Consider the following 27200-nt stretch of genomic DNA (forward strand, 5'->3'; position numbering starts at 1 on the left):
ATCCCCCCACCCCGTACCTGATCAGGACCCATCGGCATGCCAGTCATGGGCACGGAGTTCATGTTCATCTGTCCCATGGGACCACTGCTGCCATTCATGTGCACCATGCTATACGCTGCAGGATTCCCCTGGTGGGCAAACTGCTGCTGGGAAAAAGAGCTGTAAAGAAAGTGGGAAATTACCTCTTGGGTCATTTTCGTAACACAGGACACGCACACAGAGACTACCGCAATTTTGTCAATGTCGCTGTACTCAAGCAGAGAACATGGGCAAGAAAACTCTGACAGCCTGCCTTCTATCTTTCACAGCTCTCTGTACTCACTACCCTCGTGGAGATGAGCACAGTAGGAAGGCTTCTCAAAACAGATGAGCCAAATCACACACTCTCTAACGTAAGCCTAGGACCTCTGCGCTCCCCACCCAAACAGGCTTGGCTGAGAAACACAGAGACTAATTCCCTGAACTTCCGGCACTAGAATGTGGCCGACTTTTATGAAGTCCCTATTCTGGGAATTCCCCAGCAGTCCAGTAGTTAAGACTCTGCAATTTCACTGCCATGGGCTTGGGTTCAATCCCGGGTCAGGGAACTGAGATCCCGCAAGCCAAGCCGCCCAGCCAAAAAAAAAAATTCCCTGTTCTTCACCTGTTCCTGGTCAGGGTTCCTGACGGCCAGCCCTTCATTTCCGAGGACTGATACATGGGTGCGGTCTGAGGGTGCTGCATCATGGGATTCTGGGAGGGACCCATTCTTGATGATATCATCGCACTGGGAGGACTAGGCCCTCGACCAAAGGCTGGATCTGGCTGCTGTCCCATCCCTTTAAAAAAGAAAGAAGAGAAAGAAATTACAATGCTCAAATGCTACCTCCTTAGAATATCAGCTTTCTATAGTAACTTGAGGTTCTTTTTTAAAGGTGGGGGAATGTGTTAAGTATAAGGTATAAAGATGCTGCCTGCCAGTAATTCTTGCTTCTCACCAAGGTGACAACTAGAGCCAGGCTTACTACAGAGATGCACGCTGTGTGGATCCCCCGAAGGGCAGTTACTTCAGTGAGCTTTCTGTATAAAAAGGACACCGTATCACGCTGCTCCTCACTCCATCCCCCTTTAGAGGGCAAAGAGCTGTGTCCCCAGCTGACAGGGACGCATCCTCAAATGTCATCTCTGTAACAGATACCCCTAGCCCCACTCCCACCATGCTCCTGGAACCTCACAAAGGTATGACTGTAATTAATATGTCCAAGCCACCAAGACAAGGAACTCAAAAAGCCCACACAGTGCATTGCTCTCACTGTTCGGAGATGGCAGAGTTCTACTAGGCTGGGACGTACTGGATGGGCCCTGGTAAGTCTTTCTTCCAAATTAAGATGTGGGGAACTGTAAAAACAAGACCTGGTGGGAAAAAACCTGCACTATGATAGATCATCTATCTCAGTGACAATCATCTGTGCACTGCAGTAGACATTTTTGTTCTGTTATTTTTTAATTAATTTTGTTTCTCTTGTGAAATAAAAGAGAGTGAATAGCATTTGCTTTTAATCTACAACAGACCTAGTGACTCTTACGTCCGTAGGAATGTTACTTTGAGGAAGACGTTATCATCCCTGACAAATTTACCATAATTTGGTGGATATGGAAACTGCTGGGGTGGAGCTTGTGGCATGGCAGGCCCTGCCAGGACTCCGTCCATGGTGGGGGACGCAGTCACGTTAGGGGGTGGACTGAAGGCCTGGGTCTGCTGCTGCTGTTGCTGCTGCTGCATCATCATCGCCACCCTCTGCTGTCGGAAGTGATGACTCAGCAGCTCTCTGCTGCGCTGGGCGACCATCTGGGCGTTAAGGAAACCCTGCTAACGCCCAAGAAAGAACGCAATTACACACATGTGGCAAGAGCTAGCCAATTTCATACATACAGTGCCCCCATGACACATGAGGTATCAGAGAGAAAAAACACCCAATGCCTTTCTATATAATTACAAAAAAGGAAAGGCACAATTCTCATTATGGTAAAGGCTTTCTGGCTTGGTGTGGGTATGAGCGTTGGGGGAGAACAGGGACCTGGAAATTACTGGGGGCTGGGGGACGAAAGCAGAAAAGTCATCGGGCTTTGACATAGTTAGAAAACATTCCTCAAAGTGAGAGAACATTTAGGAGTAGAATTTGAGGACAAACTTCAAAAACTATGAAATAAAACAGCAAGAAGAAAAGGGGCAGGAATGAGACTATGTTTGGGGGAGAAACAAAAAGAGAAGCCAAAAACAAAGCAAAGGGATGGGGTTATACTCGGAGAAGCAGGAATCCACCCCAGAAGCTCTTGTAGTCTCTCTAAACCTTCTGACAGAAGAGGTGAAGGGTAAGGAGGTGACGGGATCAAAGCACTGAACAAGGAAGCTGACCTGTTGATTTGCCAGCTGGGAGAGATCATCACCCAGGATAAAAAGCAAACATTTATCCTCTTTTTGGAAAGCATCCTAGCTCAGCTTATACAGGAGATCTGACTATCAAGAAAATATATAGGTATCGGTACTTCCGAGTAGGTCTAACAGCAAAAACTAGGCATTTCAGAATTGTTGTCGTTTAACAGTATTTCAAACCACAGTAGGGATTTTCGTGTAGTCATCTGCCTTGTGCACACTAAGGAAATGCCTTAATATAGTGTCCACCATGCGCTGGGGGCAGACAGAACTTTAACAGCATTCCTCCCACTACGGGAAATCAGGTCATCTCAGAGGCTGTCACTGAGAGTGGGATTATAAATTATTTATTTTCTTCTTTATACTTCTTATAATTTCAAATTCTATGCAGTGAGCAGGTGGTTTCACAATCCAGGAACAGAAAAAAGTTTACAGATCTGTTATTTTCAATTCCTGAAAAGTAAATGGTAGCTGTTTTCACAACACAGCAACTGATCACAAAGGGAATTAATTTTTTTATTAATTTTTACTGGAGTACAGTTGCTTTACAATGTTAAGTTTCTACTGTACAGCAAAGTGAATCAGCTATATGTATACATATATCCCCTCTTTTTTGGATTTCCTTCCCATGTAGGGTCACCACAGAGCACTGAGCAAAGCTCCCTGAGCTATACAGCAGGTTCTCATTAGTTATCTTTTTTATACACAGTATCAATAGTGTATATATGTCAATCCCAGTCTCCCAATTCATCCCACCCCACCCCTGGGGAACTAACTTTAAAAACATGAATCCGTGGTTTTTAATAAAAGAACCTCTCTTCCTCTGATTCTTCCTAGTTACCAGTAGGAGAGACAAAGGGAAGAAAAAGTGTGATGGGACCATGGGATGGGTTCTTACACAAGAAATTTGGGATTATGTACTGTCTTTGTTTAATAAACATTTACTGAGAGTCAAGCATGGGCCAAGCCCTATGCGGGGCATTCAGCCCTGAACACGGAGAGACTTATTCTCTTCTCACCTGGGAGTTGACCTGAGGCTGCATCATGGGCCTCATCACCGCAGCCCCACCAGCAGTGGGGTTTTCCATTTTCATTTCAAGTGCCTGACGGCTCTGATTCAAAAACTGGGGAGAGACAGGGTGGTTAGAATGCAAGTGGAGCACGTCAATGAGCCCAAACAGCTGTCCACACCCTTGGCACCACCCAGCGAGGTCATGAAGACACCTCTGAACCCATTAACCGGGCTAAGTCACGGCTAAGCTGAAGCAGCACACTTTCACATTTCAAAAAGGTTGGTGCTGGAAAGCCCTGGGCTGGCATGTGTGGCCTTCATGTTCAGCAACAGGAGGAAAAGTGAAAGTGCAATTCTGCAGCTTAAAGAATGTCTTCAGCAGGAACTCAAAGAATTTATAAAGTCAGATTTTCTCTGGGATTACTTAGGCTATTGGGGAAATAGCTTTAATTTGATCAAAGGTAACACTGGAAAAAACTACTTCTGCTACCTTTTCCTGGGTAATTTTTAGTGGAAAGAAATGGTAAAAAATGATACCATGAACGCATTAACACAGCTTTCCTGAGTACCTACGCTTTTAGGAACATTAATACACTGGAAGGGTCTCCAGCTCACTGGATTCTCAATTCAGTCATCTCCTTATGTGGTTCGATCCCCCCACATTTAAGAACTCAGTGCACTCAAGATACAAAATAAAAATAAATTTTTTTTAAATAAATTTTTAAAAATGTGTTACAAAGGAAACGGAAAAAAAATATTAAAAGAGCTCAAGCTGTATAACACATCTAGAAAGCAGAGGTTCCTTACTCAAAAGGTTCCTTACTCAGAGGTTTCTGCTCAAATCAATAAGGTTTCAACATCTGGCTATTAACATTAAGGACTCTTAATAACAGAAATTATCTACCTCTAAGACTACAAAGCCATCAAGAAACCTCTTCTCCCCCAAGAGCAATCCTCTCGGACACTGTTTATTTTTCAACCTGTACAATAGAATATTCTTATAGAAAGGTATCCAACTCTAGTACAACCACTCCCTAGCAAGGAACCATCCATACAAGTAAAATGTTAACAGAAATGAAAACGAAAGGAATTTCTTTGGTTGACGAGGGATAGAGAGCCAGTGGCAAGAGCCCTGAAAGAACACAGTCCAAAAACAAATGAAAGAGGAGGAGGCCAAAGGGAAAGCTGCTTCGGGCGTGTGACTGGTTACCTGCTGGCCCTGCAGCCTCTGCTGAAGCTGCATTCTAAGTTGCTTGGGAGTGTTTGTCCGGGGTCTCATGATGTTGGCCCGAGGGTGCATTCCTTGGAGAGGAAAACCTCCTTGCTGGTTCATCTGATTCATCATCGAGTTAAAAGGTGGTGATTGTCCCGGAAGATTAAAGGCTCCTTGCATTGGAGGCCCCTGTGTCGGGTACGTCTGCCCATATAATGCTGCCTTCTGCTCCATCATTACTGCCACTTCTTGACCTTGGAAAGCATCCTGTTTGGACTCCAAAGCTTGTCCCTAAACATCAAACACACAAATGAATAGTAAAGTACACGTGGGAAACCAACAGAAATACAGTGCTCTAAAGAAGGTGAAAAATATAAGTCAATATATGTGAACGATGACATTGCAGAATTCCAAAAGCGAAATCAAATTTATTGTCTTAAATTCCATGAGACCAGACACCAAACCATCTTTTAATAGTTGTGCCCTAGTGCTTACGGAGCACAGGGTCTCACGCAGGGAGACACTCAAATATTTTCTGAGCCAAATATCTACGATGTATTGAGTACCTGGAGAAATACTATTTGTTCCAGACAAGATTTCTGTACCAACATTGACCTCCCATGCCAAGTGTAAAATAAATCAATGAAAATCACTGTGATCAATGAATTCTCATGTAATCTGCACAAGAATGCTTCTGAAGGTGGCAAGAGGCGAGTTTAGTAGAGACAGGTAAATCAACAACAGCCCATGTCCCCTGAGGTGTATTCCCCACATGAACAAAACCTAAAGGTGGGGCGCTTCCCTGGTGGCACGCAGTGGTTAAGAATCCGCCTGCCAAAAAAAAAAAAAAAAAAAAAAGAATCCGCCTGCCAATGCAGGGCACATGGGTTCAAGCCCTGGTCCAGGAAGATCCCACATGCCGCAGAGCAACTAAGCCCGTGCGCTACAACTACTGAGCCTGCGCTCTAGAGCCCATGCTCTGCAATGATAGAAGCCACCGCAATGAGAAGCCCGCGTACCTCAACGAAGAGTAGCCCCCACTTACTGCCAACTAAAGAAAGCCCGTGCACAGCAACGAAGACCCAACGCAGCCAAAACTAACTAAATAAATAAATAAATAACCTAAAGGTGGTCAGTCATCCACTATTTGTATGTGAGAAGGAGAAAGAAAACTATTAACTCAACAAGTATTTATTAAGTGTGTTACATGCCAGGTATCACTTCTCTATGTGCTAACCATGCATACAAAGTAATGTCCAGCAGAAAAAGAAGTAAAAATAAACACTCTGAAGGAGGGGAGAGCCTGCCATGTTCAGACAAGAAGAGCCAGGCAGGTGCTGCATCCACCTTTAACTCCTCATCCTCGGGCACAGGATGCCAAGTGTGCAGTTGACACTTCACCAAGTCTCATCCTAAAGCACACCTCACCCCGCGGTGACCGTGACACCATTCTCTATTTTCTCCCCCATCTCGGGCCTTTCCTTGGAGGAATGTTAAGAGTTCATCCGCCCTAGGCCCTCTTCTTTCCTCTCGCTACCTTTTCTACTCGGTCTCCTCAGCCACTGGTGACAACTGCCAAGTTTCTTTCTCCAGCTCCAATGCCTCGGACTCTTAACTGTGCTCATACAGTTAAGAGTGCTCAACATCTTTACCTGGACGTCTTGGGCATCTCAAACTTAACATGTAGAGAACAGAAGGCGTGATTATCAACAGTCCCTCCCACAAAAAAAAAACACCCGATTCTTCTCCAATCTTCCCTACATCACAATAGATGGCAACACCATTCACCCAGAGCTAAACGCCAGCAACTCCGATTCCCCAGTCTCCCTTCCCAACTGTGTGAGTGCATATGTGTGCAGACAGGGCGCAAGTCCTGTCAGCTTTTCCTCCGTGACATGTCGCATGGCCTTCCCTTCTTTTCATTCTGTTGCCATGACCCTTCCCAAGACATCTCCCTGCCATCTGTGCGCCTACTCTGTGCCATAATACCAATTCCCTACTCCAGACAGCAATCTGAGATTTCTGTTTATAAAGTAACCAGACCATAATATACTCTTTCTTGCTAACCCTGATAAAATGACAGCAAAAAGTTAAAAGGTAGTATTTATCCAAAAAAAAAGAGAATATTGAAGGCAACAAGATAAAAAATTTCAACAGGCATCTGGAAGACAGAAAGTGTAGGGAGGAGTAAGCAACTCAACACAGCAGAGAAACTGAGACCCATGTGCCTGCAGAGAAAACCCACCTGAGGACTGAGTCAATGTCTCGCATGGAGCCAAGGCAGCACTCCACTGGGGACAGCAGAAGGTCAGGGAGGGCGCCCAGACAGGGGGCTAGTTAGGAGGCTGAGTACAGACCGGGGGAGCCCTCAGCCATCAGACTGCAATACGACTCAACGGCAACACTGGATGCCAGAAAACTATGGAACTACTCTTTCAAAACTCTAAGAGGAAATTACTTTCAACTTAGAATTTAATACACGGCAGCCAGAGGTGCAGTGGGGTGGAATAAAGACATTTTCAAACACGGAAGGACCCAAAACTTGCAGGGACAGAGAAGTTAACAGAAATTTTGTTTCAGCAAACAAAGGAGTAAATCAAGAAAGAAAATGACTTGAGATTCAAGAAACTGAGGATCCAACACAGGAGAAGAGTGACAATTATTAATTTCTAGAGCAGGCTCAAAAGGGCAGAGTTAAACAGAGGGACATGGAACTATAACAGGGAGAGAAAGAACTGAGGAATTATCTAATGTGTCTGACCACGTGAAGAAGAAGAAAAAAGTAAGAGAAACTTTTAGCAGTAAGTATGTAGAAAACAAAGCAAATAAAAAGACAAGGCAATTAACTCAAACAAACAAACCCAAAACAAAAGCCTATGTAACTACACCTGGCTCAGCAATGAGCCAAAATGATGTAAATATGGGGTACCTATTTATTTAAAAACAAGGGACATAGTCACCTTGAGGGGAGAGACTGCATGTGCCCATGCGTATGTAGAGGGTATGGGTGTGAGGGTGCGTACTAGAGGAAGGGGGTATAAATACAGATCCATAATTTCTTACCTAAAATTCCAAAAAATTTTTAATTCTTTAAAAAAGACTAACAATTTTTCATTAGTGCCAAATGTATTTAACAGCAAAACCTGGCCTGAATTTGTACGAAGCAACACATAATCTCTATAGTATCCCACTTAGTGTGATTATGTATTTTGCTGTACAAGTATTAGCATGTTTGATCACAGGCTATTGCCCAAAAATTACAGTATTGCTCAAAACTCTATCAAGAGTATGTTGTGGGGCTTCCCTGGTGGCGCAGTGGTTGAGAGTCCGCCTGCCGATGCAGGGGACGTGGGTTCGTGCCCCGGTCCGGGAAGATCCCGCATGCCGCAGAGTGGCTGGGCCCACGGGCCATGGCTGCTGGGCCTGTGCGTCCGGAGCCTGTGCTCCGCAACGGGAGAGGCCACAACGGTGAGAGGCCCGCGTACCGCAAAAAAAAAAAAAAAGAGTATGTTGTAATATATGGTCCCATGCACAATTTCACCCTTCTAAGATCCAAAAATTCAATTCCAAAGCATATCTGATGTCAAGGTTCTCAGATAAGGGACTATGAACACGTAGTCAACTATCATATCTGGAAATCAACTGATACAGACTGAAGTTGATAAAGAAATAGCCGCATAGTCATATTTCTTAGAAATATTACCAAAATAAAGAGGTGAGTTTCACCATCTCCCAGTGGGGCAAAGGAACTGTGGTTCTTCAGTAAGCATATTTTCCTATCATTTTACTTTTAAATTAAAAATGGATTACTTTGCTGAAAAATAAAAATTAATTACAACATAAAAGGAAAACTGGTCTCATCCTTACCCTGCTTACAATCCTTCCATGGCTTCCCAATACACAGAAAAAGTCCAAACTCTTAAGACGGCTTTGTAGAACCTAGCCTCCATGTACCTCCCCCAACGTCATCTCACACGGCTCCCTCTCTGTTCTCACCAACCTCAGCCACTTCCTAGAACCCGCAAGCTCTTTCCTGCCTAAGCAACTTTGAGTTAGCTATACCTCTTCTGGATTGTCCTTTCCCTAGGCTGTTTGCCTAGCTAGCTCTTTCTCATCCTTCAGGTGTCAGCTTACATGTCATCTCTCCAGAAAAACCTTTCCTGACTATTCAAGTCAGTCCCCACTTATTCTTTATCTCATAATCCTGGTTTTGAAAACACAAACATTTTTAAACTGAAGAACAAAACTATAAACAAGCCCCCACTAAAAAGAAACTGGATGGACTTCCCTGGTGGCACAGTGGTTAAGAATGAACCTGCCAATGCAGGGGACATGGGCTCAAGCCCTGGTCCAGGAAGATCCCACATGCCGTGGAGCAACTAAGCCCATGCGCCGCAACTACTGAGCCTGCGCTCTAGAGCCCGCGAGCCACAACTACAGAGCCCGCATGCCACAACTAGCCCTTACGCCTAGAGCCCGTGCTGCGCAACAAGACAAACCACCTCAATGAGAGGCCCGCACACCGCAATGAAGAGTAGCCCCCGCTCGCCGCAACTAGAGAAAGCCTGCATGCAGCAATGAGGACCCAATGCACCCAAAAATAAATAAATTTATAAAAAAAAAAGAAACTGGGCAAACTATTTACAATATAGACAGGTTAACAGTCATCCTGCAAACATGCTTTTTTAGAGAATTTTTTTTTTTTTTTTTTTTTTTTTTTGTGGTACGCGGGCCTCTCACTGTTGTGGCCTCTCCTGTTGCGGAGGACAGGCTCCGGACGCACAAGCTCAGCGGCCATGGCTCACGGGCCTAGCCGCTCCGCGGCATGTGGGATCTTCCTGGACCGGGGCACGAACCCGTGTCCCCTGCATTGGCAGGTGGAATCTCAACCACTGCGCCACCAGGGAAGCCCTAGAGAAAATTTTTGACATCCCACCCTATCCTAAGAAAAGGTCCCTGTATTTAAAGGTCTCACAGCATCATATGCCTTTCCTCATAACCTCTCCTTCACCATGTCTACTTCTGTGTGGTTCCTTGCCTGAGTTCTGGGAGCAGGAAATAGGTTGTTCACTATTGCTCCTCAGTCTCTAAGGAAAGACTGATTGGCATATAGAAGACAAATATTTGTTAAATGAAGTGATCAACAATCAGTAACTAAAGCATCGCTACAGATCAAAAAATAAAAACCCCATCAGAACTATTAAACTATTAAACACATCTCAATGGCCAAAAAATATAAAGTATGTTCAATCTTGCTAATGAAAGAAATACAAATTAAAACAAGAATCTTTGTTGCCCATCAGACTGGCAAGGATTTGAAAGAATAATCATGCTCAATATTTGTCCCGTCACTTGCTCTTTCACACTCTGGGTTCTTTCATCTTCGTGGGCCGTGGCAGCAGTGCTGGTGAGGGTGATGGACTGGAGTCATCACACCCTGCTGTGGAAAAGCAGCTCTACAACCATCTAGGAAAACTGCCTGAGAGTATGTATATAAACCTCTAAAATAAGCCCTCTAACCCAATCATCCTTTCTCTTGGACTGTAGCTAGGAAAACAGAAAAAGTGAACAAGATGTAAGTAATTCATAGAATTATAACAGAAAGTATTTAGGAACAATTAAATTTTCATCAGTAGATAACTGGTTAAATAGTGTTCAATAAGATGGATACTATTTGGCCATTAAAATTAAAGATGTATACATTAAACAAAAAAGATGATTGACGATGACTTTCATAAAGTAAAACAGGCCACAAAAGTATTTGAAAAGTCTGCTTCCTTTTTTTTTTTTAATATACACACACAAGTTACTTATGATTCTTTGTGCCAAGATTATGGAGGATTTTCAACTTTTTAAAAAAATACGTACTTTTGTGATTGTCAGATTTTTATATAAGGACCGTTAACTATTTTACATGAAGACAAAGAAAACTATTTCCAGCTTAAATAAAACTCTAGGGGATTTTCCTGGTGGTCCAGCAGTAGAGAATCCAGCTTCCAATGTAGGGGATGCTGGTTCGATCCCTGGTCGGTGAACTAAGATCCCACATGCCGCGAGGCAACTAAGCCCACGTGCTGCAACTACTGTGCTCATGCACCTCAATGAGAGAGCCGTGTGCCACAAACTACAGATCCCACGCACCCTGGAGCCCACGCGCCACAACTAGAGAGAAAATCCGCACGCCACAACTAGAGAGACGCCCACGCGCCACAACGAAGAGTCTGCACCGCCATGTCTCAACGAAGATCCCGAGTGCCGCAACTAAGACCCGACGCAGACCAAAAACAAAAAAAAATTCTAGTGGCAGTTAAAGCTTCTCGGTCTTCATGTAACCCTCACTTCCTCCCCCAGCCAGGTCAGACACGGCTCCTCGGTCAGGGTCACAGGTGGCTGGTACCCCCAGGTGTACATCATCACTGCCCCGTGTTTCTCAACCACCCTTTAAAAAGTTCTGTGCAGTGTTTGCCACACTGAAATGTAATTCTTTTTATACACATTTGTCTCCCCAACAAAGCCTGAGAACCCTGAGGATCTTTCCCATTTATCATTAAACACACAGACTTACACAAGTGCCCCCAAACACACATCCTATAATGAAAAGATCCACTACAAAATGTATGTTTCAAAAAAAAAAATACAGATTTGTAAATGGCATATTTTCATAAGGCTGAATAGGTAACTAGGAATAGGAGATGATGTTGTTGGGATATTCACAGATTTACCAGTGTAAACAGGTTTTGTTTAACACAAAAAAAGCTTGCCTCCTCAGAGTATACACTGGTTGTCCAGATAGTAGAAAGAGGTAATTATAAAAATGAGGATTCAACTAACATAAGCAAAAAGCAGCATTTTAAAAACTGTATAGTAGTTTTAGTGGATCATTTCTATGGTTGCCTAAAATCTGACATATTTATAAAACAGTAAGTTGCTGGAAGTTCTATCACAATTATAAAGTATATTTTCTAAATTTAATGCTGGTATCCATGAATGTAGTGCTGTACATAAAGAAGAGAAAAGGCACTGTTGTACATGGCTTCATGGATATATGCGAGCACGCATGCACGCAGACACACACACACACACACATACACACACACATTTCTACGTCCACAGTACTGCTACCTACTTGATTTACAAGTTCAGGAATGCCGAGAGCTCTGTCAATTTCTTCCAGGCCTGTGGCATCTGTGTTGCTCAAGAGTGTGTGCAGCTGGTCCAACAATGCTCTTTCATCACTCTGGCCTTCAAGGTTAGAAGGTGGCCCAAGGAGATCATCCAGGGAATTCCTAAGAAGTGGCCTAAAAAGAGACTTAGATTCAATTTCAATGGTGCTTTTCCTCTTAAAAAAAAAAAAGATCAAAGTAACTCCGCACAGTATTTTTAATATGCAATAACTCAAATAATACAAGTGTAAATAATAAACTAACAGAGTAGCAGAAAAGAACAAACAGCATCAATTTAAATTTAAGACCCACAATTTTAAACCTCACCAGGTCATCTTCGACCACCATATCTAGATTACAACTCCCAACTCCACCACCAAAATGTAATTGCTAGATCCCTTGACATTTAGAGGATAGCAGAGATTTGGGAAAGGAGATTGGAGGGATGAAGAGGGTGGTGTTTTCAAGACCCTACAAGAACAGAAGTGGTAGTAGTTAGGATATTGCAGGCTGGAGAAATCAACAAAAGAATGGGAAAAAAGGTAGAAATGCTGAACTGAGCCCAGGGTTCTACCAAAATAACTTTGTTTCATACACGGCCCACAGAGCTCATGTATCGACAAGTGTAATACAAACCCCACAGCAATGCCACAGTTCTCCAACACATTACAGGGGCATGGAGCTAGACATTTAAAAATTCTGTGATGAAACTATTTGTTCTCTACTGGGTAGAGAAGCACTCAAGTTAATAAGCTCATGTAGTTACATTTCTGTCTACTCAACAGATCAATTCATTTTTCTTTGCTTAATTTATTGTAGAACTCAAGTCAGAGCTGACAGTGACAGGTAGCCTCTTTCATGCCAATGAGTTACTGACCAAACTTAAAAAATGAAATAGACATAACCCACAATCTTTCTTTCACAAAAATAGAAGCGTGCTATATTTCACTTTCACCTTCATCCCTGAAACGTTTTAAATAATTTTAGAAAAGAATTATCGAATCCTAAAAAATGAACTTTCCAGAAAACTGAGGCTCACCCTCTGCGGACCATTTATCTTGTCAAACTAGTGCTAATTTATCCCTCTCCTCATGGAGGAGGATTGTTACGTTATGAGAGACGACCATGGCACATGGAGGCTCCCAGGTGTGACCACTCAACAGTCCCGATCGCTGAGAGATACAGTCCTGTCTCCTCCTTCTCCCATGAACGCACGCTGTCTCAGACTCAGCCTCGCTTTTACACACAGACGGCAATGAGTACCTCAATTACAGAGAGTTTTTCTCATTCTCTTTCAGGTTTGTTCCTGTGCTCTCATCCTTTTCTAGATAATCCAATGCTTACATTTTCCACAGGGTCACGTAATGGAGCCCCACCTATTTTGAGTCCCATGAGGGCCTTGTTCCATGGACAACATGCCATCTGGCCAGGAACCAGGTTGGTTCGATGGTGCTGCTTGGCCATAAGGACTGACCCCCATCCCCATGGGAATCTCACCGGGCCCTGGGGGAACAAAAAGAAAGGATAAATTTTCAAATAAGCCAAAGGCAAAAGTTAGCCTAAAACATCTAATTTTCTTTTCTTATGAAAGGAATGCTTACGCATCTGAAGCATCTGCTGCTGTTGCTGCTGCTGATGATGATGCTGCTGCAACATTGGTCTCACACCTGGGATGCTACTGGACCGAAGAGGCATGGCGGGCATTGAGCCACCCATGGCAGGCCTGGGTAAAGAAGCATTATAATCCGTTCCCGGTCTCCCCATGGAGCTTGAATTCATAGGTTCCATTCGGCTGGCCTTTGAGTTTGGTAAGCCCCAGTCTCCTGAGGAAGGAGTCTGATTCACAGTCACATTTCTGTTTGGTCCACCTAAAACAGAAATTAGGTATTTTCCATGTTACAATGAAATTCTTCTTATGTACAGGTGCAGTCATTAGACACATGAGCCTTTGTCATTCTAAAAAGAGGGCGGGCCAACTGTTAAAGACATTTCTGATAGGCCACCACAGGCATGCCTTCACTGTATTGCGCTTCAGAGACACTGCGTTTTTTTACAAATTGAAGGTTTGTGGCAACCCTATGTTGTCGGATGATGGTTAGCATATTTTAGCAATAAAGTGTTTTTAAATTAAGGTACGTACATTTGTTTTTAGACATAATGCTATTGCATACAATATAGTATAGTGTAAACCTACATTTTATATGCACTGGGAAACCAAAAAATTAACGTGACTCGCTTTATTGTGATATTTACTTTATTGCGGTGGTCTGAAACAGAACCTGCAATACTGCTGAGGTATGCCTGTATTGCTATGTATTCATTACAGATTAGAAAATGTCTTGCAAGACTTCCCTGGGGCACAGGTTCAATCCCTGTGAGAGAACTAAGACCCCTCATGCCCCACAGCGTGGCCAAAGAAAAAAATGTCTTGGACCGAAAGTCTCCTTGAGAGTTTAAATCACCAAGACACAGAATAAATGAAGAATACTCATGAAAGAAACATGCTACTGTTATTCAAAATCCTATTAATTCCAATTAAGTATTTTAAATTTGCTTTTCCCAAAAGAAATTTTTAATCATTAATATTCATTAGAAATAACATATCAGGGACTTCCCTGGTGGCGCAGTGGTTGGGAATCCTCCTGCCAATGTAGGGGACACGGGTTCAAGCCCTGGTCCGGGAAGATCCCACATGCCACGGAGCGACTAAGCCCATGCGCCACAACTACTGAGCCTGCCCTCTAGAGCCCGGGAGCCACAACTACTGAGTCCACGTGCCACAACTACTGAAGCCCACGCACCTAGAGCCCGTGCTCCGCAATAAGAAGCCCGCGCACCGCAAAGAAGAGTAGCCCCCGCTCGCTGCAACTAGAGAAAGCCCACGCACAGCAATGAAGACCCAAGGCAGCCAAAAATAAATAAATAAAATTAAAAGAAAAAAAAATAACACACCCATGTTTGAGCCATAATTTTCCTGACTATCCATCATTCTTGGATTGCCACCCAACATGGGTTGCTTTGGTAACATGGGGAAAGCACCAATATTCTTTACTGGAGGGCTTGAGCCAACGGAAACAGGGCTGTCTAGAGACACTGCTCGGTTATATGGAGGACGAACAGACTGCACAGACTGTGGACTCCTCAAACCTGTTAAAAAACATAAAAGCACAATACATAAATATCCTCTGATGATTCAGTACATAAATAATCAAGTACAAGACATAAATACCACCCACCCAAGAATGTCTTTCTTACCAAAATAAACACTGTCTTCCTTTACAAAATAAATAAGCCCCCCAAAAAAAGAAAGAAAAAGAAAAAAGAAGCCTTGTATTCCAAATAAAGTAAAAAACAAGAGTCTCGGTCTTGGCTGAAGTATTAGGCACTGTTCTCTAGCCTGATATGGTCATTCATATTCTGCTTCACTTAATAGTAAAAATTTTACCAATGTTTCAAACTCCTGGAAGTTCTTTAACATGCATATTTAAAGTTTAAAATTTTACAACTAAATGTAACCAGGTAAGTTGCCTTCTAATCAAGCAAGGAGTAAAACAAAATTTCCTAACCTTTTTCTTTTTGTTTTTTCTAACCTATTTGATTGATCTAACTTTCCATTTCAGTTTCGGAAATAGTGCCACTAAAAATGAATAACCACCTTTCCAGATAATTGTGGATTATTCTTTTTCAATTGATACATATAATATATCCTTGTTAAACTGATGAATCAAGAAACACTCAGCTACAGGACAGAGGTTGGGTAAGAACCAGCAAACACCAAAGTAAGTTAGTGTCAAAGGACAGGTTTTGATTTGCTTTTTAATCCAATTCTCTGTGCCTAAGACAAATAAAGGTACTAGTAGGTACAGAGTACCTACTACTCACCTGCAGCAACCAGAGAAGAACATTTTCCTATAAGCCCTGTGATTACTGGCATCATATTAGTTAGAAATGGGAAACTATCCAAAAAGCTTTTAAAATCACCTACATTATAAATTAGTAAAAGAAACTAAGGTGGAGTACACATTTTAAAGTTGGATCCTAGTTTTAATTAAGAGTACATACAGGTGTGCAGAAAAGTTCAAAGGCAGCAAGAATAAAATCTAGTTCTTTCTTACCCAGAGAATTAGTTCCTTGAAACATTTGTTGCTTCGTTACCAGATTACTACCATTTGTGGATATGGAATTACTGTAGAAGTCAGAATTAGTCAGATCACCAAGAATAGCATCTAGATTATCCAAGTCTCCAGATCCCTGAAAATAATTTTTTTTAATTAACCTGTGTACATTACTAGATACATAGGTATAAAACATACTCATCAGAGGAAAAGAGATGAAATGGGAACAAGTAAAACACAATAGTTACCTGAAATGGTAACACCCAACTTAGAGGCTAGCTAGCTGATTATGACCCCTATCCCTACACTACTTCCTTGAAAGTAAAAACATAAAACAGTAAAAAACAGTTGAAAATTCTGGGATAAATCCGTGGGTTTGGAGGTGCTTTCAAAGGGGCATTTTTTAATTTACCCTATATGTTTAATTCTCAAACTGCAGGATATTTTCCAGCAAACATTAGTCAGAATCATGAGCTGACAGAGATGTCTGCCTCTACACATACTTCTGAAAACATGTATGATTAATAATAAAAATTTTTTTTTAAATTTTTAAATAATAAAAAAATAAGCTGATGTTCAACAAGATATTCATAGCTATGCTTTAAAAAGGGCTTTTGGTCAATACATTTGGGAAACACTAAACAAAGTTTAAACAAAGTTAAACATACATCCTAACAATAGGACTTCTCCAAGACTTTATTTTCTCAGGTGCATATTAACGTCTTCCAGAATAGTGTTCCTCAAGAGGAGTCTGGGAAATGCTTGTATAGAATGTGATCATGTATATGAAACTTGATCTTAGGTAAAAATCAAAATTCTGTTGCCTAATACAAAAGGTTTTTTCCCATTTCTACCATACACTTAATGACCCAATGTGCTCATTCCAATAATAAAAACTTCCATGAAAGATTTCAAATTGCCTACTAATGAGGTACAGTCACATTTGAAAGCACACATATCTGATTATTTCCACACTGCATCATAATACACTTTACTGATGCTCAGAAGAGCTACCGAAAAAGTGACAGCTCCAGATTAACTTCCATTAAATAAACCTAAAACAGAAGGTAAGAATCTGTGCATAACACACTGTCTTTCTAACACAGAAATGCAATGCTGAAATACAATGCCTAAGCTAGAATATACAGAAGACAAGTTACCTCTTCATTTGTTTCTGTCTTAATTTTGGCGTCCTTCCCTTGACTTGAGCTCGGGATGGTGGAGCTGCTGCACTGGCTCACTTTACTGTCTACGCCGCCTTCCACTTTGGGCTGTAGTTCTTTGGAGAGCGTGTCACTAGGATCATCCCTGTCCAGCAGGTACCTAAGCAGAGCATTATTTTCCTTTCTCTTAGGGCTTAGTTGCTCCTGCTTGACGTTTCCTTCTACACAAGACGTTGTATTGCTAGTGTCTTTCCCAGTGGCTTCGGCGGTAATCTTGGCTACCTCAGCCGGTGAATTCCCATTCTGCAGCAACTTGTGCAAAATCCGGTGCTTCTCTTGCAGCAGTGACCCGTGCATATTGGATGTGGAGGACACTCCTCCAGACGTCGAAGAGGAGACCCCAGAGGGGCTGGTGACACTAATGGAAGAGTCTTTACAACTTGAATCCAGGGGCGAGTTGGTCAAGGAGGAATGACCCCGGTCCTCAGAAGAACAGGTAAGTAACTGCAGTAATTTTTTGTGACCTTTGCTTTCCAGAGGACCCCGCTGATTCTCTGGCCCTTCCGCACTGCTCTCCTTACTTTCTTTGTCATTGAGGTGGTCTCTGCTATTTGACTGACACATTGAACTCTCCACTGGATTCTGGTCGCAATACAAGCCTAGGGGACTCTTGGAATCTTGACTGTTCACTTTACTTGGTTGACTTACATTCATATTGGGAGAGTTATCCAATTTGGGACCTGGTGAAGACAGAGTAGATAAAAGAGAAGTCCCTACTCCCTCACTGATAGCTTGAAGGGCACTGAGAGAGCTGCTAGAAAAGCTGTGACTCCCAGTATTGCCAGAAGATCCCATGGGAGAGTGCACACCTGGATTTGGAGAGAAGTCAGGAAAAGAATTAGACTATCAGATGCTATAACAAAACACTACTTAACACTTCAAAGTTTCTGTTTTAAAATGAATTAACTTTACAAGAATTACAATGGTATGGATAGAGAAGAATTACTGAAAAAGAAAAAAATAAAGAAAAGGAAATGTAACACAAATACCTGCAACAGGAGAAAACTGATGTGAGGCCATCTTTGGACTCCCACGATTACGCGGAGAAATCATAATATTCTGCTGGCTGGAGCCAAGACCAGGACTCCCATGTGGAGGGCTACTCATGTTGAGACCATAGTTGTTGTTCTGGTAGGAAGATGGTGACTGCATGCCTGGCCCAGGGTTCACTGAAGCTATGCTACCGGAAGGCCCATACCTGGCTCCACTCATCTGCCCCGTGGCACCGGGCTCAGCCACACCGTAGGTCCTGCTGCTCAGCATCTGCAAGCCGGGGTTTGGCGACATGTTCATGCTGCCTACTGAACTGTTGCATCCAGCTGCTGGAGGTCTAATGCCTTGTCCAACAGGATTCGGGTTTGGTCTATACCCATTCTGTTCCCTGCAAAGAAACAGAACAATGTTTTACTAAAAAATTACAGGCATGCGTTAAAAGCCTGCATCAGATTTTTTTTTTTTTTTAAGGATGAAGTAAGTGCCCCAGAAACTTAACTTCTTAGGCGCCATTCCAATGCCTAGTGACAATAACAATCTAGACACTAATCAGTTATTAATCTAATAACATACTTTTAATAAGCCACAGAATCTAAATGAGTGACACCATCAGAGTGCCACGAGGGGCCCCAAGCTATGTTAGCTGGAATCGCAGTGGGGCTTTACAAGAGTTCTCATATACCAAGGGGTTAACCTGGAGGCGCCTGCAAATTACTCAAGATGATTAATGGGTGAATATCCTGCTCCTTCCTGGGTTGCTCATTTACCATTAGCAACAGCAATAGTAACTATTTCTTCTTGAAGTCTACCTTCAAATTTTAAATTCAATCCCTAAAAGCAATGTAATATATCATTAGAAATGAAAAGTAACAGAGGTAGTCAGATTTTATGTATTCTTTTATCCACTAGCCTTCCCATCCTCCAGCTTTCCCAGGAATTAATTAATGAACAAATCCTCATTTACACATAAAAATATAACCTTAAAGAAAACATACGTTAGGAATCTAAGTGCACTTCAGCAAACCCAACCACTGCCTGCTTTGCTTCTTAATTTTTCTTCTCCCTTTTTACACTAATAATAAAGCACCTCGAGAACACTGCTGCATTTAATGAGAATACAAAGTAATCTATCATTACCTCTGAAGAAAGTGGGTTGAGACAAAGCCGTGACGATCATTTGTCACAGGATTTCGGAACAGTTTGCTTTTTGTCTGTGCAGTCACTACAGTGCCATCAGCCAATGAGAATCGATACACTGGGGTTTCTGCATGGCCATGGATATAAGCTTTTGGAGAAAATATCCCATTACTAGTAACTACAACTGGCAAAACAAATGCATACAGGAGAAAACAGAAAGGAAATATACAAATCCAACATTTTCAAAATCCAGTGAAAGACTGGACCCCACCAAAACTAGGCTAACATAAGAATGCTCAAGAATCATCTTCCTACCCCACACAGACAAAAACAACTATGGTCATGTATATACTTATTGCTCTATAGCACATCAAACACAATGACAAACAAGATCCAGAATTAACCTCCAAATTCTTTACCTTCTTGATAGTGACGTTTCTGGGACCATGACTGCCCATCATTAAGACTAAAAAATCTCTGGATACACCTTCGGATTATATCTTCAAAACCAGGCCTCATGGAAGACCTCAGTGAATTTGTATCTATGTTGACAACTTTTCCTATTAAACAGAAAATTGCCACTGTGTTTAATTTCATCATTGTTCATTATCAACTGCACTGACTTTAATTCTTTACTCTCATGGGCAAAAAAGGGCAGACCAAAACTGAAATTCATGTTGATGTCAAGAATTACTCCCAGTAATTCCCATTAAATTACCCGTCTTTTTGAAGTGCACTTCTTTATGAAAAATGGATTTGAAGTTACAGAAAAGAAATACTGGCTTCTGATTTGAAATGTTATTTGGAGAGAAAGCCAGGTGCGTCTACTTTTTTTTTTTTTTTTTTGCGGTAAACGGGCCTCTCACTGCTGTGGTCTCTCCCGTTGCGGAGCACAGGCTCCGAACCGCAGGCTCAGCGGCCATGGCTCACGGGCCCAGCTGCTCCGCGGCAGGTGGGATCTTCCCGGATCGGGGCACGAACCCATGTCCCCTGCATCGGCAGGCGGACTCTCAACCACTGTGCCACCAGGGAAGCCCACATCTACATTTTTTTGTGTGTTTATCTGAGGGATTTTAAGTGTCAAACACACCCAACTTAAATGCCCAAGGTTTCGTTGAATCTCTCCTAGGGTTGTATAAGAAACATAAGGGACTTCCCTGGTGGCACAGTGGTTAAGAATCCACCTGCCAATGCAGGGGACATGGGTTCAAGTCCTGGTCCAGGAAGATCCCACAAGCCGCAGAGCAACTAAGCCCATGTGCCACAACTAGTGAGCCTGAGCTCTAAAGCCAGCAAGCCACAACTACTGAGCCCATGTGCCACAACTACTGAAGCCTACGTGCCTAGAGCCCATGCTCCACAAGAGAAACCACCGCAGTGAGAAGCCCATGCACCACAAGGAAGAGTAGCCTCCGCTCGCCACAACTAGAGAAAGCCCCTGCACAGCAATGAAGACCCAATGCAGCCAAAAGTAATAAAATAAAAAATTATATTAAATTAAATTTTAAAAAATAATAATAATATTATAAGAAACATAGGAAATAATCCATGCAAAGTATTTGTTACAGTGTAGGCACTTAAATGATAGTGCAGGCTGTAGAAAGTTAACTTTTATAAAAATTTTCAAAATGAACAAAACATACACACACGCACAGTTTTTACCTGAAAGATCATGTCTAGTAATAAAGCTCTCAGGATTTGATGGAAATGCTCTTTCTCCTGTGGTAATGCGGCGTGCCACACAGATCATACAGGATTGCAAATCTGCAATAGAAAATTTAACCAGGTAAGGATTATACTTAACCTTTGGATGTGTCTATTCAATAGGCCAGTAAGAACATGGAATTCAGTAGGAAGAATTACAATGGAAATTACAAAACTACAAGTTGGGCTGCTATTGTTTGATAATCACCACAAGCATGTGATGACTCTCACCTTCTCCTTCCTCCATCATAGCACGTGGCTGGGACAGGGCAAAGCACTGCATCGTTTCATATTTCTGGCGCATTTCAGGACTAGTGTTTATGTCTTCCAGAACGTCGTGTGGTATTTTCATCAACATACGGCAATTAAATGTATGGCTTTTTTGTCGCTGGGTCTCATTTGACCAGGTAACTCCATTAACTTTAGAAAACAAATTGAAAGGAGATTTTTAAAAGCTGGCAATTCAGTCCATGACTATCATCAAAAATTTAAGCTATAAATCAACTATACCCCAATTAAAAAAAAAAAAGAATTTAAGCTATACATATTTTCTCATTATACATCTTCCATAGTAATTTCTACAATAACATTTCAAAGTAGCAATATATAGAACACTGGAATAATTTCAAATTCAACAGGTATCTCACTTCTATTTTGTAACTCACTGTATATCTTAGACCCATGAAATGTACACCAAACTCTAAATTCGTATTTGAAATTTTGCTATCTACCACTTGCCCTGTTCTACATAAATCATCACTTGGCTTTCTAAAAGGTATATTCAATTTTCTAAGAAATGATCAAGAAAAAGAAATTTTTTTAACTTACTTAGAAAATACAGGGACTTCCCTGGTGGTCCGGGGCTAAGACTCTGTGCTCCCAATGCAAGGGGCCCAGGTTCGATCTCTGGTCAGTGAACTAGATCCCACATGCCACAACTAAAGATCCCCCATGCCACAACTAAAGATCCCCCATGCCGCAACGAAGATCCCGTATGCGGCAACAAAGATCCTGCGTGCCACGACTAAGATCCAGCACAGCCAAATAAATAAATAAATATTTTTTAAAAAAAGGAAGATACACATTAAAAGCCTACCTGTAGATTTTGGTAAGTTTTTAAGAAAATCCTTTCTGTCTTCTTCATGCAAAATATTGTAGACACTTGTGTTAACCAGGTCCTCTTGCATATATTGCAGGTACTGGGTGACATTTTCTGACACAAACACAATGTTTCCTTCACGATTCACCACAAACAGGAAGCCATCCAATGCCTGAAGTGGGATATGTTAATATTGGCTATTATGGACTGAACTGTATCCCTTCCCCCACCAAAATTCATATGTTGAAGCCTTAAACCTCAATGTGACTGTATTTGGAGATAGGGCCTTTCAGGAGGTAATTAAGGTTAAATGAGGTCCATAAGGGTAGCTCTAATCCAATAGGACTGGTGTTCTTATGAGAAGAGAGACAGATACCAGAAATGCACACACACAAAGAAAAGGTCACGTGAAGACACAAGGAGAAGGCAGCCATCTAAAAGCCAAGGAGAGAGGTAGGTCTCAGGAGAAACCAAGCCTGCCAACACCTTGATCTTGGACTTCCAGCCTCCAGAACTATAAGAAATAAATTTCTGTTGTTTACGCCACACAGTCTGTGGTATTTTGTTATGGCAGCCTTAGCAGACTAAGACACCAGCCATAGTACTAAAAAGAATTTGAAAAAAACTGTTGATTTAACAACTGTGAGCCATCATTTCTATTAACATTAGCACCATCAATACAGGGCTGTATGAAAAAGACAATGTGAAAAGATGACAGTAAAGACAAAATCTGAATTATAACATCTAATCTAATTTTTGAAGAATTACTTCTTCAAAGGAGTTTTTAAAAATATGAAAAATCATCCTTAGTGCTTCCCATTTTTCCATTTGTTACCAAGTCAAGCTACAGGAACTATACCACTCCTTAGTGAGAATTTACAAAGAGGAACTGAACTGATCAACTAAAAAGTAGCTGGAACAAACTAATTGGAACAAAAACAGTTGATAAGTGAACCTGAATAAAGGGCTTCAGGTCATGACTTAAAAAGAAACATTCTGTAAGTGCTATAGCTTAACTCAATCTATTTAAGACAACTACTTACAAAAAAACACGTATTTTAAGTCTTAAAACTTCCTCAAAAATATAAAACTGTAGTGTGCCATACTATCAATTATGCAAAAATACACAAAAAGGTCTGAGCTAAAATATGCCCAAATGCATTTTTATTGCGGGGAGGCAGGGCACCACAGGACCTCATGAGTTATGTATATTTTAAATACAAGAGCATTTTTTATCATACTCAGAATACTGAGTTCTACCTCATGAAAAGAAACATTTTCTTTTTGCTCTCATATCCTAGCCAAAGTTTTTTTCTTTCTTTCTTTCTTTCTTTTTAAATCAACTCAGCTTATCGTATAGCTAAAACCTTGTACTTGCCTGAAGTAAAAGGGGTCCTAAGGAGTCTTTATCAATAACTCCTTGTCCTGTGGAAGATACATCAGCTTTCTGAACATCATCATCACTGGAAATAGCTTTTCCTAAAAAGACATAAGGCAATACTACAAATAGCATATGTATCAGTTATAGATTAAATCCACCTTCAAATTGTTCCCCGAACAGACACAGACACGCACACAGATGTGCATAAGCACATACACATTTCCTGATAAGAAAATGATGCTACAGTTTTTAAAGGTTAAAATTAAACTTCCGAGTCACCCAGGAGGACAGAAGATACTCTAAATTTTCTTTCCCTACTAAATGTACTATCCCATTGCTTCCTGAAAGGGACCTAACAAGTGACAGGGTGAGCAACACTGGCCTTCTTCCAATCCTGGTGACTGTTTCCTAAAGAGCAAAGCTGGTCAACTCATCTGTCCATCTAGCCCCACAGAGGACAGCCCTCAAGGAGCAGCAGTTCCCACCTAAGCAACAGGTAGCAAAAGGCAAATGTGAACACAGTTAACAAGTTCCTTCTAAAAGACTTGAGTGTTTTCTTACTTTGTATTACCTTGCTCTTTTATTTGACGTATCTGTCTTACTGTTTCCTTTAAAATTGCACATTTATCTGGTTTGACATTGAAGTTGTCAATATCACTAAGATTAGCAGATATCAGTTCAGCCAATTCTTCAATATATTTACTCTCCTGCTCCCGTCTCCACTTTTCACCACTGCAGGTAAGGCTGGGAGAGGGGGGGGAAAAAGGCCATAAATATATCTATCACAAAAGAGCTATGAGCAGAATCAGTACCTACACAACACCGTTACACTCATATATAAACAAACTAAATTCAGCCCATAAAGACTACCAAAACATTGTCTTGGAGACCTAGTACAATACAGTTGAAATTCATGCAAACCTAAATTCAGATCCACCTGTTGTTAGCCTAGTGGCCTTAGGCATTAGTCTCATTTCATCATCTGGAAAATGGGGATAAATAGTCTTTACCACGAAGAGACAATAAAATTAACAAATAATAAAAACATTAATAGCTACTTATTAATTATGAGGTTTTATGAATTATAGGTTTTTTTATTTTGCAACCATCACAGTGAAATTCAAGTGATATTGACCTTGGCAAATACTAAAAAAGCTATGAAGTATCACTACATAAAATAGAATATTTTATTTCTATTTTTTAAACTTCTAACTTCATTCAGGAAAAGAATGATGAAACCTCACAATTGCCAAAATATCAACTTATAACATGTTCTTAAAGGATACTAAAGATTCTTACTTGTAATAATCTTGTTGATCTATTCCTAACTCTTACGTCCTCTATTGAGAAATGCTTCTTACAATATCACACAGTTAGTATAATATTCTCATTTCTATCTGAATCAGCCATAAAGCCTCTATTATAACATAAGAATGTCCCCATCTCATCATTGTACCACTGTACTTACTACAAAGCAAAATCATATTATTTAAACAAAGACAAAAACAAACAAATAAATCTAACCAGAAAATGCAAATAAAGAAAGCTGAAATGGTATCTTCAAAACAAATAAAGGCGGGGGAGGCGCCCTTGGTGAAGTATCAGGAAATAAACTGCTTACCCTTGTCCTGGAGTATCACATGGCAACTTGCGTTTTCGTGAATCAGGGGCCAGTGGATCCAGGGAGTTTTCTCCTAATCCGCTCATCTTGAATATACATCAGCAACTAAGAAAGAATAATAAGATACAAACATTATAAAATATTCATGACTCTCATAAAGGTGTCATATGCTTGAATGGCTGCATTTTGTAATTCAGAACTGCTTTCCCTAAATGGTTAGATAATTCTCAAAATTCTTTATAGTACACAACTGTTCTGAAGACCTCAAGAGTTCATATTCCAGTTTAATTATGCAGAATGTCCATCCAACCCCAGGACAAATGTTTCTCAAGACTGAGTAAAAATGCGTATATTTACCAATCGTAAGGTAGTTAGCTAGTGGGAAGCAGCCGCATAGCACAGGGAGATCAGCTCGGTGCTTTGTGACCGCCTGGAGGGGTGGGATAGGGAGGGTGGGAGGGAGGGAGACGCAAGAGGGAAGAGATATGGGAACATATGTATATGTATAGCTGATTCACTCTGTTATAAAGCAGAAACTATCACACCATTGTAAAGCAATTATATTCCAATAAAGATGTAAAAAAAACGCGTATATTGAATACCTCACAAAGAACAAGGCATCTTCTGCATAGTTAATAAGAAAAAGAGACTGTCAACTCTCCAACTGATAAAATCCTAAATTTTACTTATACACAAATGAGATCTTATCTTGTCAATTGGTTAGAAGTCTTCAAATGATAAATACCTAAATTATTTTCAGGCTATTTTCAAGGTAGCACATTTTTTCCTTAGACCATTTCTTTAGTATTTATCATCCAATGTGTTTTTCTTCTGCTACTTCAAAATAAACTGAGATTGTGTAAATAACATGTAAACTCCATACATTCTGCTTACAAATTAGATGCACAACAATAAAACTCCAGGTGGGAGGATTTTGAGAAGATCCACAGAACAACAATTATTTTAATATTAACTGATGGAAATATAATATGCCTTGGTTAAAGTTGCATTGATAAAATAAATGCAGGCTATTGTTGAAAAAAGAGCAGATTTTAATACTCAGTGGCTCATAATTTTAAGACATCTACTAAGCCTTCACTTAACAAGAATTTTATTTGTCTTAAACTCTTGTTTACGAAGACAATCACTGCTATAAAGAACTGCAAGTCAACGGAGAAGTTCAAATACTCCAAACTACTTTTTCTTCATTTGTTAAAATGCATCTTGCATTCCATCTAGTCTGAGACATACATTGAAGGATATAAATTTCCACTAGGTGGCACAATACTGCCAGGATGAGAGACAAATAGAAATGCAAAATTTTACACAAGATCCTGATCAAACTTAAAATATGTAGCTTTAAAAAATCAAAATCGGAAGTTTTAGATTACATTATCATCTTTCAGATGTTCTAGGTATGAATTAAACACCAACGAAATTTATTCTACCAATAATTTTGATAGTAAAATGTAAAAGGCTGAAAAGCTGATACGTTTTAAGAACTTGGTGTGGTTTTTTTTCTCACATCGTAAGTTAAAATAAAAGAGAAAAGAACTTAAAATAACTTTCACTAATGTGGCTTGCTTATTTATTTACTTGTTTATTTATTTATTTATTTATTTTTGGCTGTGTTGGGTCTTCACTGCTGTGCACAGGCTTTCTCTGGTTGTGACGAGCAGGGGCTACTCTTCGTTGCGGTGCAACGCCGTCTCACTGCAGTGGCTTCTCTTGTTGCAGAGCACAGGCTCTAGGCGCATGGGCCTCGGTAGTTGTGGCTCGCAGGCTCTAGAGCGCAGGCTCAGTAGCTGTGGCGCACGGGCTTAGTTGCTCCGCAGCATGTGGGATCTTCCCAGACCAGGGCTGGAACCCGTATCCCCTGCATTGGCAGGTGGATTCTTAACCACTGCACCATCAAGGAAGCCCCCACTAATGTGGCTTAATGTCATGATTTTAAAGTGTTAACCACGGGGACTTCCCTGGTGGCACAGTGGATAAGACCTTGCGCTCCCAATGCAGGGGGCCCAGGTTCGATCCCTGGCCAGGGAACTAAATCCCACATGCGTGCTACAACTAAGAGTTTGCATGCCACAACTAAGGAGCCAGTGTGCCACAACTAAGGAGCCCAT

The 27200-nt window shown here is 41.2% G+C and overlaps 1 protein-coding gene across 2 annotated transcripts in view; it reads right to left on the bottom strand.

Annotated features, from left to right (window-relative positions):
- NCOA3 (nuclear receptor coactivator 3) overlaps positions 1 to 27200 on the bottom strand; it is a 39811-nt gene that overhangs the window by 3788 nt on the left and 8823 nt on the right. Inside the window, exons 2-21 of one of the 2 annotated variants that reach the window (XM_060123262.1) lie at positions 25075 to 25179; positions 24025 to 24197; positions 23451 to 23551; positions 22070 to 22244; positions 21205 to 21393; positions 20932 to 21033; positions 19689 to 19829; positions 19270 to 19417; positions 18129 to 18520; positions 17077 to 17948; positions 15917 to 16052; positions 14754 to 14948; positions 13403 to 13669; positions 13178 to 13304; positions 11765 to 11936; positions 4636 to 4929; positions 3433 to 3537; positions 1618 to 1849; positions 644 to 818; positions 18 to 159 (exon numbers count right to left, since the gene is read on the bottom strand). In XM_060123262.1, the coding sequence (XP_059979245.1) occupies positions 18 to 159; positions 644 to 818; positions 1618 to 1849; positions 3433 to 3537; positions 4636 to 4929; positions 11765 to 11936; positions 13178 to 13304; positions 13403 to 13669; positions 14754 to 14948; positions 15917 to 16052; positions 17077 to 17948; positions 18129 to 18520; positions 19270 to 19417; positions 19689 to 19829; positions 20932 to 21033; positions 21205 to 21393; positions 22070 to 22244; positions 23451 to 23551; positions 24025 to 24197; positions 25075 to 25160 (4224 nt within the window). In that variant the 5' untranslated portion in view covers positions 25161 to 25179. Of the gene's footprint in view, positions 1 to 17; positions 160 to 643; positions 819 to 1617; positions 1850 to 3432; positions 3538 to 4635; positions 4930 to 11764; positions 11937 to 13177; positions 13305 to 13402; positions 13670 to 14753; positions 14949 to 15916; positions 16053 to 17076; positions 17949 to 18128; positions 18521 to 19269; positions 19418 to 19688; positions 19830 to 20931; positions 21034 to 21204; positions 21394 to 21801; positions 21855 to 22069; positions 22245 to 23450; positions 23552 to 24024; positions 24198 to 25074; positions 25180 to 27200 lie in introns of those variants that run through there. The other variant, XM_060123261.1, reaches the window with a different exon arrangement.

The sequence above is a fragment of the Lagenorhynchus albirostris genome, chromosome 15 (assembly GCF_949774975.1).
Source record: "Lagenorhynchus albirostris chromosome 15, mLagAlb1.1, whole genome shotgun sequence".
NCBI lineage: Eukaryota > Metazoa > Chordata > Mammalia > Artiodactyla > Delphinidae > Lagenorhynchus > Lagenorhynchus albirostris.